Genomic DNA, 16,251 nt, shown 5'->3' on the forward strand with positions numbered 1-16,251 from the left:
CTAAAGCCACGCTGATAAGCTCCAATCAGTTTGTTGACGATGGGCTTCAGTCTTTCACACAGTACGCTCGATAGAATCTTATATGCGTTATTGAGGAGGCTTACCCACGGTAGTTGGCTCAAATTGCGGGTCTCCCTTTTTATGGATTAGGCAGAGCATACTTAAATTCCCATGTTTCTTACGGGTTTCCGGCATACGAGATTTTATAGAGGAAAAAAAACGACCCGCTGTAGTGAACATCTGTATATACATATAGTACATATATGTAGGTATATCTGGGTAGTTTCTTGCACTCTTTATACTTCCAAACTATGACTAACTAAATGGTTATCCACTATATTCGCTGTCACGAAAAATATTGGCTACTTTAGGTTACCTTCGCGAAAATTGTAAGCATACTTTCAAATGGTACGACAATAAATCAAACAGTTTTCTGCCCAAATGCTCATGCGAAGGAATTACATATATAAAAATACACAAATTATATAACAGAAACAATAAGCCGTTAATTAAGAGAGAATTGCGATTCGTTTTCTAGCATGTCGCAGAAACTTCAAAGCAGTTCTAAGTGGGTTCAACTTATTAACGGTTTTAATCCTGTTAGGTTTTAGAAAATTTAATATTAAGTTTATGTTGTAATATCAAAAAAAAAATATAAAAAATATTTGTGCTCATTTTTCTTGTTTACCCTCTATAAGAATTTTTTCACATCTTTCAAGATTATCCACTATAAGAATTCTTCACAATTTTTTGCTGCTTACGAACGCATCTCTACAATATATGCTTTACAGCAGCATTATATTTGGAATTATCGCTACTGCGTTCGAGTTAATGATCGGCTATTTATGGTCATAGTGAGGTCGTTGGTCTAAGAATTCATTAGGTGTGAATTTTCGCGTTTGAAACCACTGATTTATTATTCTAAAATATTTTAGACATGGTTGCGTTGATGTATGTATGTGATCTTGCATGTGAGCGCATTATTCAGCAATTTTCGGCAGCAACTATTGAAACTACAACATATGCCGTTATATCGTGTCTATTCGACTTCCTTATTAATATTCATTGAAACAATTTCGAAAATTAAAATCGATAAGCTACTAAATTATACTTAATTTTTTCTGTATATATCTCTTTCCATTTAAATAAAATACACACAGATCGATTAAAAGTTATTTTTTACTATGGATGAATGCTTAGAACATCCTTGAAAGAAGGAGGAGAGATAAGCAAGCGATAATCCAATGGGCGAAATCATGCCATTGGCACGCCCACAAAACGGTGTTCTCCAAAAATGGTGCCGGACGAGCTATTCAAATACGGCGGCGAAGAGCTGATAAGCAGCATGCATCAATTTCTTAGTAGAATATAGTTGGACGAAAGCATAACCGACGATTGGAATTTGAGTGTGCTCTGCACAATCCACAAAAAGGTAGACTCACAATCTGCGCCAACTACCGTGGGATAAGCCTCCTCAATAACGCATATAATGTCCTTTCAAGTGTACTGTAATACTGAAAAGACTGATCCTGAAAAACTTATTGGACCTTATCAGTGTGGCTTTAGACTTGGAAAATCGCCACATCTTCGTCGACAGCACGAGAAGGATGCCTCTATTCCGTAAATCGAGAAGGTATAATCTTCTATAAAAGTGTACAGCTGCTGGCTTAGCCGATAATATTGATATCATTGACCTCAACAATCGCGCCTTTAATTCTGCTTTCTCCAGACTGAATAAGCAAGCGAAACTTATAGGTCTGATTGTGAACGAGGGCATGGCGAAATATTTCCTGTCACAAAGCCGTCGTCTTGGCTCCCACGTCACTGTTGACAGTGAAGAGTCGTAGATAATTTCGTCTATCTTGGAACCAGCATTAACACCTACAACAACGTCAGCCTCAAAATTTAACGCAGAATAACTCTTTCCAACAGTTGCTACTTCCGACTGAGTAGGCAATTGAGAAGTAAAGTCCTCTCTCGACGAACAAAGACCAAACTCTACAAGTCACCCATCATCCCCTGCCTGCTATTTGGTGCAGAGGCATGGACGATAACAGCATTTGATGAGTCGGGTGTACGAGTTTTCGAGAGAAAGGTTCTGCGGAAGATTTATGATCTTTTGAGCATTGGCAACTGCGAATACCGCAGTCGATGGAACGATGAGATGTACGTGATACACGACGACATAGATATAGTACTCGCCAAGGGAAGCAGATGAAGAGGAAGACCTATACTCCATTTGAAAGACCAGGTGGAGAAGAACCTGGCTGTCTGGTACAAAATTTTATGCACCGATGAAACAAAGACTGTTCAGATCGACTGTGGTAAGGAAAAATAATAAGTCAGACAATCGCCTAATAAGCAAGTCAAGACAAAAATTATGACGAAGACTATAAAACAAGGATGACTTGAGCTGTTGTTATATGGATGGTTTTCTTGAAATAGTGTTGAGCATCTAGCAAGGAACTGGGAACTCTACAAGTATTTACTATGTTAATTATAATCGGGAAGACTTGGTTCTAACTTATGGGGTTACATGGGTTTACGGGTTTCAAAAAATCGATTTTTTATTATTAAATTCTACAGCACCTTTAGAATAGTGTCTTAAATTTTCAAGTTGATCCGAATAATAGTTTCGGAGATACAGTCTTGAGAACTTGTGCGCTCGAGGTTCGGTAGGCTAGGTGCACCGTCTTTAAACGCGTTTTTCTCGAAACTGTGTTTTTGAAGTCGATTGACAAGATTTCTCGAGTACTACTCAACCGATCTTCATGAAATTTTACACAGATCTTTGAGATACAATTCTAAAAGACTTGGACGAGGGATTTTTTTCGATTACAGCTATTAAAAAAAAGTGTCGCCAAATTTTCACTGAAATTTTAATTTTTTTTTGTAAAAATGTCTGCCAAAAATTCAATTTTCAGTTTTTTTCTTCGTCCAAAATCTAAGTTACACGTATTTTTTCACTTTAGCTGATCCTGTAAGGAGTTATCCTGACACCGCGGGCGCATCTTTTTTGCGAGCGGTCAGCGGGAATGGCGTCGCAATTGCCGAGCTTAAAATATTGTTTTCCAAAAATTTCAGAATTTCTTTGTTAATAGTGTTTCTAATAAAGTATTTAATTTTTTATATGAAAAAAAATGTTGAAAAAGTCTGTTTTTTATCCGAGGGAATCCATGTAACCCCTTAACTCATTTTACATTATTTTTTTACTACAAATTCCTAAGCGCCTCTCAAAATTCTAGCACTATCCGCATAAACACTTTTCTTTTCAAAAACCTATTTCCTACCTACAGCACCACACAGCAATTGGCGTGCGCTTTCGAAACTTTGCAACAACTTACAACTCCACAACGGAGTCGTATTATGCCGCGTCTCATTCTTTCGGTTCGTTCGTAAAATTATACAACAAATTTTTGTTACTCAGTTGCTGCTGCTTACTTGGTGTGCTGTAGTTGCTGTTGTTGTTGGCGGTGGTAACTTGTTGGCTTATTGACGCTCTCTTGTTGGTTGTGTAAAATATCGGCAGCTAGGTGGCTTAGCGCAGTGCTGTCATATATTTGTTTGTGGGTATGTGCATGCATATTTATATATGTACATAGATATAATGTTATGTATACAATCATGAATATGTATTTGTGTTGTGTGTGTGTGTGTGTGTGTATGTAAGTGCTGTATGCAGGAAAGTTATGTTAGGCAGCGAAGTGCTGCATATGTGTAAGTGTATATGGATGTGTGTAAATGGAAATGTATTTGTAAGGCGGTAAGCTGTTTGTTTGTACGACCGACCGCTTACTAGCTTCGAGCCAGTGTGGCGGCTATTGTTGTTTTTCGTAATAACTGCTGCATATTCGTATTTGAGCTTTCAGTTCGTATTTGACTTCTTGTGCTTGAAATGGTTTCTGCAATTGCTCACCTTGAGCGCGAGTGCCTAGTATCTGCTATCTACATTTAATTAATTGACAAAATAGTAATTTTTCCTACACTTTCAGTTCTAAAAAATAAATCTAATTACATTGCCTTTGTAAAATTCCGTGTGTGTAAGTGTGTGTTGGGTAAGCGAAATTTTACGTAAACGCAATTTTGCGAGGAAAAATAAATAACAATAATAAATTAAATTTGAAAGTATAAAAAATAAATTGAAAATAAAAAAAAAATAAATAAAAAATGTGTTTTTCATAAAATAAATTAAAAAAAAAAAATTTTTTGGAAAAAAAAATTCTTTAATTTTATGAAAGTAGTTACTCAACGCTTGAGAATTGTGGTCAAATAGTGCGCTGTGTGTTTATGTGCCTGCAGAAATGTCGTCGCAAACAAATACCTTTTAACGTACCTATATATTTACATATGTATATATGTACATTTGTCATACTGTATCTAAATATGTACATATATATTTATTTGGCGTTCGTGTACATGTGCATTATGTGTGTGTAACTAACTAAACAAATGTCGACGTCAGTGCATTTCAATTTCAAACGCGTTTCATGTATTTAACCTTGTAATATCTGTATAATCTAGTTTTGCTGTGCAGCTGATTTTATGGTGTTATTTTAAAAAAATCGACACGTACCTAATAAACCAACTCATTTCTACATATAATTACATACATACATACATAAAAAATATTTGAAATGTACAAATCTGCAAAAAAGTCTGACTGATCAATCAAAGTACTCAATTTTTGTGCGCTGCATACTGAAAATGTCCGCAAAAGTTAACCAAAAACAACAACAAATAAACGAAATATTGTTAAAAGTGGCACAACTGCAACAACTGCAAACCCGTGCTGTGCTGGACTGTCGCTGTGGTGCGCCACAAAGCTGTGCGGCTGGGTGTCCTAAGGCACATGCGCGAAAGCCTGTGAAGTTTTCACAGCGCATTGTGCTGGCTATTGTAGCAAAATATGTAGTTATATATATAAATACATATGTATATATATGTATATATATATTTAAAAACAACATATACTATATAGTATATATGTTTGTACTCGTGTGTGTGTGTGTGAAAAACTAGCGCTTGTTTCATTTGTGCCAATTTTGTTAGCTGCTGCTGTTGCTGCCGCTTTTCCAGCCTAGAAAAGTGAATGCGCCACTATTAACACTTTTAAGCAGCCGCATATTCCTGCATAACCAACAAACGCACGCACACACACAAACAAACATACCTAGTGTAGTAAGTGAAGGCGCAGCAAAGCTGTTAATGGAGCAGCTAGCGAACTAGGCGAATGCTGCTGTTATGTGTGGCGGTTTGTTGTTGTTGTTGCTGTGACAGCTTAAATGCCTGCATCAAATCTGCTAGACTATTTACATGCGCATACTCGTACATACATATACATACATACATAGTTATAAATAACTAATAATGATATGTTTGTTTGTTTAAATGTTGTTAACCATGATCGCTTTTACTTTCTTAATGATGTTGCTTTTGTTTCAGGTTTTTTGTGTTCAAATCTTTGTTGAGCATTTGTTTTTTTGTGTTATCGTTTCTGTAATTCGCCAAACTGCTTTAAGCCAAACTATAAACATATGCAGATAGATGCAAATGACTATATATTAGCATATGTATGTGCGCCTTTGCATATGCACAAACAGACACATATTCATACATATTTACAATTCCACCAAGCAACAGCAGCGGCACAGTTCTTTTTGGGTTGCGGACCAACGGAAGCTCGCAGCTCGATTTGGTCATTTCTTTTGTCTAGATATTACCAAATCTTTCGGCGCCTAAGCACACCCACATATTTACAGCTGTTTGTATATATACATATGTATGTATGTGCATTCAAGTTTGTGTGTACGCCACAGCAAGCACAAGTGTAGATTCGCGTTACCGCCGCTAATAAACTTTTGTACGGCAAATAATTACAGCATTTTTATTATGCGCATGCGTGAGAGTTTTACTCAATGACTCTTAGCAATTGAAATGGAGTCTTGAAGCTTCCAAGTTTTTACTGACTAACTGGTTTGTTCTGTTTTTTTTAAACAAATGTGAGAAGTGTTGTGAAGTTATCACGAACGAAATAAATTAGAAGCAGACTGACAGATGTTCAGTTGTTTAAAAAAATATACAAATATAAATATGTACATATGTAGATATATTGATATACTATATAAGTATGTACAAGTGCTTGTTTGTATGTAAGAAAATATATTGTTCTTCAAAGCATACAAAAAAACTCGGTAAAATTCTGCGAAACTAAAGAAAACAAAAAAAAAAAACATATACAAAATAAACAAAAATAGATAAATAATTAAATTAAAAAATTAACATTTTTTAGATAAAAAATATTTGCAAAATAAGCTTAAATATTTCTAAATAACTTAAAAATATACATTAAAGCATGAAAAACGCGAAAATTCTGCTTTAAAAAATATAAAAATAAAATAAAATATTCTTAATTTTTTAAAAAAATTTTTTTATATTTTTATTAAAAAATAAAAATTAAATATTTAATATTTTTTTTTTAATAAAAATATTTGCTAAAAAACTTAATTATTTATAGATATATATTAAAGTATGGAAAAACAGAAATTTCGTAAAACTAAAAATAGTATAATAAATTTAAAAAATTAAATTAAATAAAGTTATAAATATTTTGTTTTATTTAAAAAAAATTTAAGATTTTTTAAATATAAAATATTTGCAAAATAAGCTTAAATATTTTTAGATTTTAAAAATATACATTAAAGCATGAAAAGTAAATTCTGCGAAACTCAAAAAGTAACATACATATAATAATATAAAATAAAATAAAAATTAAAATAAAAAAAAACGGTTTCATTAAAAAATATATATCATTAAATAAGAAAAAAAATAAATATTAAAAATTTTTTCTTTGATAAATTAAATAAAAAAAAACTAAGAAAAAAAATATATATTAAAAAATTTTTCTTTGGTAAAAATTTTTTCCATACTAAATTTAAATATTTCTAGATATAAAAAATATACATTAAAGAATGAAAAACGCGGTAAGTTCTGCAAAACTAAAAAAATGTAATAAGTATATAAATAAAATATAAAATTCAATTAAATAAAATATTTAACTAATTAATTTTAAATAATTAACTTTATTTATAAAATAAAAAACTTAAATATTTAAAAATTTTTCTTTAATAAAGAATATTTATAGATTTAAAAAATATAAAATTTGCAAAACTAAGAAAAAGCAAACAATTAATATAAAAATAAAATAAGAAACTAAAATAAATACAATTTTTAAACTTTTTATTAAACATTTTTTATAAAAAATGTAATATTAATTTAATTTTAAAATTTAATAAATAATGAAATATTTAGCATTTTTTCTTTAATAAAAATTATTTGCAAATTAAACTTAAATAAACGCTGTATGCAAAACTAAAAAAATATTATAAGTATAAAAATATAATAAAAAATTAAATTAAATTAAATTAAATATTTTAAATATTTTTAAATCAATTTTTAAAATAATTTTTTATGATATAAAAAGAAATAACTTTTTAACATTTTTTCATTAATAAAAAATATTCGCAGACAAAACTTAAATATTTCTAGATTTAAAAAATATAAAATTAATATAATGTAAAAATAAAATTAAAAAAAATAAATTTAATAGATTTTTTAAATTTTTTATTAAAATATTTTTATAAAAAATTTAATATTAATTTAACTTAAAAATTTAATAAATAATATTTACAGATTTAAAAAATATACATACAGACTAAAAATAAATATTTCTAAATTTGAAAAATATACACCCACTACTTTAAACTATAATATGCAAATATATAAATATTTTAGAATGCAACACCACGCCACTTTTGAAACAAATATAGCATGTTTTTCCAATTTTTAGTGCTTTCATGTAGTTTACTCAGTATTTTGTATGCGTATGCGAAGGATAAGACGAGTTCAATGTACGTGGCGATTCATTAAACCGATTCCGTTCAAAAAAAAAAACCGCGAGAAAGCAAACTTGAAACTAGTAAAACATTTTTTCCTTTACTCAATGACCAAATATGAGCGTGTATAAAATATATACATACATATCAATAACATACATGTGTATTGTATACATATATTTGAAAAGCACTGAAAACGGGATAAATCATATTTCTGGCAACATTGTGTAAACACATATCAAAGATTCCTGATATATGTATGTACATATATAGTTCATATGCTTTAAAATCTTTATGTTTTATGACTATACATATATGTATGACAAATACATATGTATGTACATATATTTACATACAAAGCTATACATGTACATATGTAAATTAGATTAGAGCGGGTTGATTTACAAAGAGCCAAAAAACGGCAAAATCGAGTATGCGGAAAATCTTCTACGAATAATTCTGAACAACTATGTCATATGTATGTAAAAGACCATGTGTCTAAAACCGATTTTGAACTAGCGATTTTTAAGTCCCAGTCTTTTAGAGGATTAACAAACCGGTTTCAAAAAATTACCCAACCGTATTCAATTTGACAACAGTAAAGATTAAATAAAAAAAAATAAATAACTGAACTCCATCTGGTATCGCAAAGGACTTTGGTGCCTTTTTGGCCTACCAGATTTACCTAACCTAACCTAACTTAAGCTCGTCTTCGGAACACTTTTTTGACAAAAAAGATTTCTCATCAACATCCAAGAACGGTTGGAATATGGGTTATAAATTTCCGTGCTTTATTGACAGATGACAAGAACACCGAAAAAACTTCGGCTGCACCATACTATAATATAATTCACAGGTGCATTTCTTGTGGCATAAAAGCTATAAAAAGATCTTTATCTTAATTTTGGGTGGTCAGTTTACATAGCTATTATATGCTGTAATGGTCCGATCCGAACAATTTATTCGGAGGTTGAGCCATTGCTTTGGACCATTATATCCAACTTTCGTGATGTCAAAACAAAAAACTTTCCATAAAAGGAATTGAGTTTGAACGGTCAGTTTGAATGGCACATACATATATGCTATGTATAGGGGTCCGATTTCCGCAGTTTGGACAAATGAGCAATTTGTTGAAAAGAAAGAGGCGTGTGAATAATTTTAGTTCAACATCTCACAAACAGACAGAGTCAGTCCATGTCCGTCACATGTTTAAATCGCCTCAGCTCGTCACGCATATCATTTATATGTATACATATGTACATATGTGACCTGGTCTACGAAAAGGGAGCTAACGTGCGAAAACTAGTTTTCTGTGAAAAGCTGTTAAAAATAATCGTCAGTTTCTCGTTATCTCATTAATTGTTCTCCTTTTTTTTGACACCTAAGCCCCCTTTCCGTAGACCAGGTCACATACATACATATATACTTTATAGAGTGGGGTTGTTCAGGCTGTAATGAAGACCTAGTAGGACTAGAGAAAATTCAATTATTGGAAGTTTCTCTATACTAAATATAGCTTAGCTTTTCCTATATTTATTAATGATTCATTTTTAATTATATTAGTTATTTATTAACATTACAAAAATACAGGAAAACTACAGAAATTAAAAAAATAAACATTTCAAAAATTAGCTGATGAAGTAGGGGGCATGTCATCACGATTTCAACCCTCTTAGCAATTGAAACCAAAAACTAAAAAAAAATGATAAAACTAGAATAATGTCGCAACGGCTGGTTCTTTGGAAAGCTAGAAAAATACATATGTTCATGAAATGGCGACCGAAATTTAGAGACCTGGAGAGTTCTAAACCATCTCCCGACAAGTGTATACAGAACACTATCTAAAAATTCCAGGCAAATCGGTCCAATAGAACCTAACAAATCGTAGATATCGTTTTAAAAAAGACTGTTTAGAGAAAAACACGTTCTAAGTTTCACATAAAGCCGAACTAGTTTGAATGCCGAATCAGTAATATACCTAGGTCTGCTAAAATGGTTTGAATTTTGAAAAACCTCTTGTAGACACACTCTTGAATAGTTAAACTTTGAAAATTGATTTTATTTCTAGACCAGAATTCTCCCTTAAGGGAGACTTGCACTAATGCAACAGACCAAATAAGTGTGTGTTCTAAAGCCTAAATTGTGGCTACAACATCTAGAATTAATATGTATTACACTTCACAGACTACACTTGATTGACGAAAAAGCTGAAGAAGTCGTAGACAAGGTACACTTCCCCGTGAATACAAACAACAATACTATTCCTAAATTGAGCCACATTCAACCAAATGCCATATATGAAGAAAAGAATTTAGAAAAGGGTCTCACACATTTTGTGTCTCTAAATGACACAAAGCTGCCATAGAGCATTTATAACGGCACATATTGTCGTTTTTGTTATTATTTTTGTAGTTTGCTATTTAAATTCTTAATGTGGCATTCCATACTAAGCTTTTCAGGCGCTTTCGCTTTCTACACTTCACTCAGCTATCATTCTTTTGAGCTGCATAAGTTTGGAAAGCTAAACGAACTGAAAAATTTGATATGGCGCAGCCTTAGCTTTGAATAAATATTTTTTTATATAAGAATATACAATTAAAAAATAATATGGCCAGCAATTGTTTTCTTATTTCAGCTAATTTCTTCTCTTGTCTGTAAAAAGGTGTATTAAACAGGTGCAAATATGGACTATCGATATTTATTCATTGCTTTCATTTTGAATGGTAAGTTTTTTTCAAAAAAATTATTTATAATAAATTATATTAAATCGACAGCAAAATTTCAAAAATAATAGTTTCATTGATTATTGGATTTAGAAGGCAGAAAGGTCATTTGAACAAAAAAAAAGGCAAAATATATATTCATAATCAATTGTGAAAATTTTTTAGGTACTTACCGGAAGACCCATAATATTAATAATAAATTATCTTGTTGTAGAGATAATCTGAAAAGCAAAAATTTCAAAATTACGAAAATCATATTAATTAAAAACAGAAGTACAAGATATTGGGTAGTCGAAAAAGTCTTTTCGTATTTTCCTTAGATGTCGTTGCAGTCGTATATCTCCAGTGCTACGAATCACATTGTGTCATACCATATAGTGTTGGAAAGGTGAGAAAAAATTAAAACCGGGAAAGTTGAAAAAAAGTTACAGCTGTTCAAAAATGAGTGAAAATAATGAAGAAATTCGCTATATTTTGAAATTTTTGTATAAAAAAAGGAAGAATGCCACGTAAGCCACAAGAAATCTGTGAAGTTTACGGAGACGATGCTTTATCAATTCGTGTAGAAATTTCGAAATTTCGATTTTCACTGATACAAGTTTTACACTGATGGTGATGATGTCTCTGTGGTACATATTTGTTCATTTATTTATTAGTATAAATATAAAAAAATAAGTTAAAGTTTGATTAGAAATACGAAACGACTTTTTCGACTACCCAATATGTATGTATATATTTTTGTAAGAGAATGGCAAAAGTATAGTAATTTCAGGTAAAAATGTCCTAGAAATTTAATTATTCATCATCAACATTGTTTTTGTTATTTTGATTCAAACTTAAAAACTCAATCGAGCTTAACTTTCTTGCTTCACATGAGTTTTGTAAGTTTAGCGAGTGTTCTTTTGCAGTTCGATACGGCACTTTTCTTTCTTATAGCTGGTCTAAAATGTCTTAAATAAGAACTTGTTTTAAATGTATTTAATGAATTTTATTTATTATTTAGTTTTTATTTTCATAAAAAACCCCCTCTCAATTTTACAGTTAATCCTATCCTATCGGATGGTGGTATAGATCCCTACATTACACAAACTGTTTATGGATTTCTGGATTTTACAACAACAATAGGCAATACTGTAATGGTATTTTCACCACAAAGTGCTCCACCACCAATCGGTATGTATGAAAAATGATATAAAATAGAGATACAAAATAAGTTGAAGATTAATGCATTGCTGGAATATTACATAATAGAGTTTATCATAACATTTTTAAATACAAAACCGTGTCTAATTGCTTAAGCTAAGGTTTCATTCATTTAAGTTGCGTAAAAGGTCTTTTGAAAACCATGTAACCTCAATATACATATCAAATTTGACACGGACTGGCCCTGTTACTTTGCGCATGCAAACCTAACCTATAAATAGTTTTATTCGATAATAAATAAGATTCGTACAATTTTTTTTAATTTCGTGTGAATTTTGATCCCCATGGGTGGCACAAAACATTCAGCAAAGGTCGTGAAGTCATTGAAAACTTGCCTCATGCGAGTCCTTCATCCATGTCTCAATCGTGATAATATCGAACTAGTTAAAGAAAGAGTTTTTTAAATCGTGTTAGCATCAGAGAGATAGCAGAGAGACTCAACATCTCTTATGAAAAGACTAAACACATTTTGGTTAAAGTTTTGGATATGAAACGTGTCAACGCTATACTCATACCAAAAGATTTGAATCCTTGGAAAAAAAAACGTCAAAACAAGGTTGTAAGCGATATGCTTGACAATGCAGCTGAAGATCCTACATTCATCAAACGCGTGATTACGTGTGACGAGACGTAGGGTTATGAATATGACGAAAAAAAATCTTTTGTATTCCTTCCATCGACTGAAAAAAAGTTCCATTACGATGATTGTTGACTTGTTTGCATGCCAAACTCGTAAGTCCATGTCTCATCGGCAGTTATAATGCTTTCCATGAATGTGGTATAGGAATTCGCACGACGCATGTTCAAGGGTATTCTTTTTGAAAAAACATTCAACTTTATCGCGCCGAGCCGGCCAAGAACGCGTTTCATACCCAAAATATCCACAAAAATTATTCGAACGGACTCGCGAGAGATGTCGAGCTCTCTTGCTATCTCTCTAACACTTGCCTGGCGATTTTCAAGCGCCACATCCCTCACTTTTCATCAGTTGAAGAGATCGAGGGTCGTCTAGAGCAAGGCATGTCTTCTAAGATCTCTCGACCGTCTTTGAAGACTTTGTATCACTCGTAGGCTTGTGTTTTTGATAAAAAACTGAATCACAGCTCATATTTGGCATAGTAATTAAGGAACGTCGTACCAACTTAGTCAAATACATTCTTTAGAAATATCATTAACCAGGGGTATTCAATTACAATTTCCGGGGCTTTTTATCACAATGTATATTGGCAATCAGGAGCCTTTTATGAAGGTGTTAGTAAGGATTTATAGAAATACCTGAAAATATAGCTTCAGTCCGGGTCAAATTTGATATAAAGTTGGTCTAAAATGCCTAAGACTTTAGTACAAATACTAGAGTTTAAGCTTTATCTAATTAATATGTCATTTTAATTAAGTTAATCACACAATTATTTAATAAAATCTATCTTATAGGTAAAATCGAACTACCAACCAACATAATTGAAACCAAACCGCTTGTTACAAAACCTACGGAGGACGAAACTATTAAACCAACCAAACCAACGAACACCGAAAAGTTACCGACCAATAAACCTGTGGAGAAGAGTTCAAAAACGACTATTGTTGAGGCTCAAAAGAATAAACCTGTGGAAAACAGTTCAAAATCTACTATTGTTGAGGCTCAAAAGAATACAAACAACAACAACAATAGTAATGTGAAGATTGTAACGAGTAGCGCGGTAGTGGTTACGGCACAAACATCACCGGAACCCGTCGAAGAGCAACCCGCACTACAAATAGAAAACAATGTTTTTGAATATGATTTGCTCTCACGTCAACCAGCCGAATATGCCGAAGAAACGTATCGTGTTATAAACAATAAGGCTACAGATAAACCACGAAACAGACTTAATCAACGTCGAACTTACGATGTCTCTTCGGAAGCAACTATTGTACACGAAGCAACAACGGCGAATCGTTTGAAACCAAGTCAAGCCGTGGAGAACAAACCGCATACGCCTAGTGGACCCAAAGGCAAGAAACCGAAGATAAGATCAACTGCACCGTTACGTGTTTTGAAGACTACAACACCTTCTTTATCCAAACCAGCGCCACAGGAGCAGAAAAATAATCGCATCTCCGGTTCGAATCGTCACAATGGCAAGGGCAACCGAGCCAATAATCACGAACAAGAGCATGTAACAATCACCGAATCCGTGGTTGAATCGTCACAAGTTACACAGAGTCATAAAAAGAGTTCGTCACGTAGTAAGCCCAAAAGGTAAGTGCAATGCAAAACTTATTGTGATAAGACATTTTTCGAATTGGGTTCATTTGCAGGAAAAGCAAAAATAATCGGTCATCGGCTAATGCGCATAAAAGTAGTGCGGTCGTGTTGGCTTCCTCTGCCGAGCCGGGACGCAAAACATTCCGCTCGAAAGTAAAACCCTCAAATGTGGAATCGCAAGCTTCGACTAGCGTCTACATGTTTAAATTGAATCGTACGCCTGGTAGATGGCAGTACACGACAACGCCGAAACCACGAGTAGCAATACGTAAGAATCCGGAAGGCAACACCACTAAATCTGTAGACGCTTTTGCTGGCAATCCCAGCTTAAACGTAATATCCGATAATGGTGATCTGGAATCGTCGGGCTCACAAAACGGTGCTGTTGTCAATAATATAGATCAAGGTGGCAATTATCAACATCTAGTGGAGACCTTGAATGTGGAGATATCAACACCAGCAAATTTTAAGGATACCTACTATGAGTTGGCGACCATTAAAACACCGTACGCTTTTCAGGTAAGTGCCACAATCCGCATAAAGTTGTTACTTTACTAATTGATTTATACAAATTTTTTTCTCAGGTCGGTGGTTTGAAGAAGACCCGTTTCATAACAGTCACCTCAACGATAGAGAAAACGCTGACACCCGATCCAACCGAAGTACAAATACCAGATGGTCCGCTAACCGAAAACATTTTGGCACCATCATCACGGGAAGTCAACTTTCTACGTGATACCCATGTCACAACATTGAAACCCTTACACATTACCGAAAATGCCGAGACGCCAAATTTGGAAACTGTGGTGGACTCATTTAGTACAACCACGAAGAAGTTGCGCACACAAGTTTTGCCAATTGTCTTTGATGTCAACAACGAGACATCATATGTCACACTCACACAAACCTACGACATCACAAGCCTTATAACGGTAACGAAAACACTGTCACCACTGGAAACTGATCTGCCGCTAAGGAGCTTCACCGACTTTGGTGCTAATCTGGATGAGGCGGGCTCCGAAATAAATCTAGAATTAGAATTCGGTGATGAAGATAATGCGGAAAACACAAAGGACGACAAATCATACCGCCCCAAATTATCGGATATAGCTGATCTCTTTGGCAAGTCATCGAATCTAACGGCTGAGGAGTTACAAAAATTGGCATTGTGGAAATTGCAAAGTAATTCGCAACAATTCCCCTCATTACTAATGCCCAGCATACCGCAATACACGCCGGAGAGCACACTACCATTCCCGCCCATTACACCGTCCATAAATCCATTCCTGCTGCCTTTACAGCAATTCCAGACGATAACCTCCAGTATTGTGCATGAGACGATCGCAACACAGACGAATAGTAAAGTCTTAAAATTAACTTTTGGCGCACGTACGGCATACACGACGATTTACTCGAGTGAAGTTGTGCCGACACGTGCGACCAGCTACATCACCACATCCATACCCGTGCAGCCAACGCCACCGGCATTCCCGGGCTACTTTCCACCACCATATCCACAATATTATCTCGGTTAAGTTTAGTTATACAAAGTTCGGGTGCCCGAAATCGCGCTCTCGTTCTTTTGTGTGTATGTATATACTAGTGTTAGCATCATTCTTTTGTTTTCATTTGGTCCTTTATAAAAATCCTATCCAATACTCGTCCATTTATTACTTCACAAACAACAAATCGAACTTAGAACATATGAGATTCAATGTTATTGTATTAAATTTTTTGCGTAGTTTCATTCATTTCGTTTTATAATAAAAATTTAAACAAAATTACAATGAAGAAGTTTTTTGATTTTCTTCAATAATGGCCATATTCTCATGATTTCATGGTTGACTAGTCGAATTTTCATCTTTTGATCAAATGAATGTGATCGTCACATTAAATGAGTGCAAGTTTTGATCTTCATTGGTTACAAAAAAGAAAAAAAAAAGCGGAGATTTACTCCTGCCTTAACATCTATACCAGAGACACCCAACGACTTCTTCAAGCCTTGGATTTCACACTTTTTTTTATTAGAATGGGAATGGAATAACCGTGGAGGTTTCCTGTTGGCCACTCTGGCGGAATGGCAGCGCAGTGCGCGAACTTTATGCAGATGTACAGCCGTAGAGGCTATGACCACAATTGTGCCTTGGCAGCATGGGATCACGTAACTCGTGGTCCACTCCCTGTCTGT

The 16,251-nt window shown here is 33.5% G+C and overlaps 1 protein-coding gene across 1 annotated transcript; it reads left to right on the plus strand.

Moving 5' to 3' along the window:
* Nucleotides 1–3,858: 3,858 nt before the first annotated feature.
* On the plus strand, nucleotides 3,859–15,850 carry LOC126757595 (probable serine/threonine-protein kinase nek3). The gene is made up of 6 exons (XM_050471612.1): nucleotides 3,859–4,055; nucleotides 10,528–10,615; nucleotides 11,657–11,788; nucleotides 13,250–14,057; nucleotides 14,117–14,582; nucleotides 14,648–15,850. Exons 2-6 carry the CDS (start codon nucleotides 10,576–10,578, stop codon nucleotides 15,596–15,598), a joined length of 2,397 nt encoding a protein of 798 aa, XP_050327569.1. The 5' UTR covers nucleotides 3,859–4,055; nucleotides 10,528–10,575; the 3' UTR covers nucleotides 15,599–15,850.
* The last annotated feature ends 401 nt before the right edge of the window (nucleotides 15,851–16,251 follow it).

Source organism: Bactrocera neohumeralis, chromosome 4 (assembly GCF_024586455.1).
Source record: "Bactrocera neohumeralis isolate Rockhampton chromosome 4, APGP_CSIRO_Bneo_wtdbg2-racon-allhic-juicebox.fasta_v2, whole genome shotgun sequence".
NCBI classification, from domain to species: Eukaryota; Metazoa; Arthropoda; class Insecta; order Diptera; family Tephritidae; genus Bactrocera; species Bactrocera neohumeralis.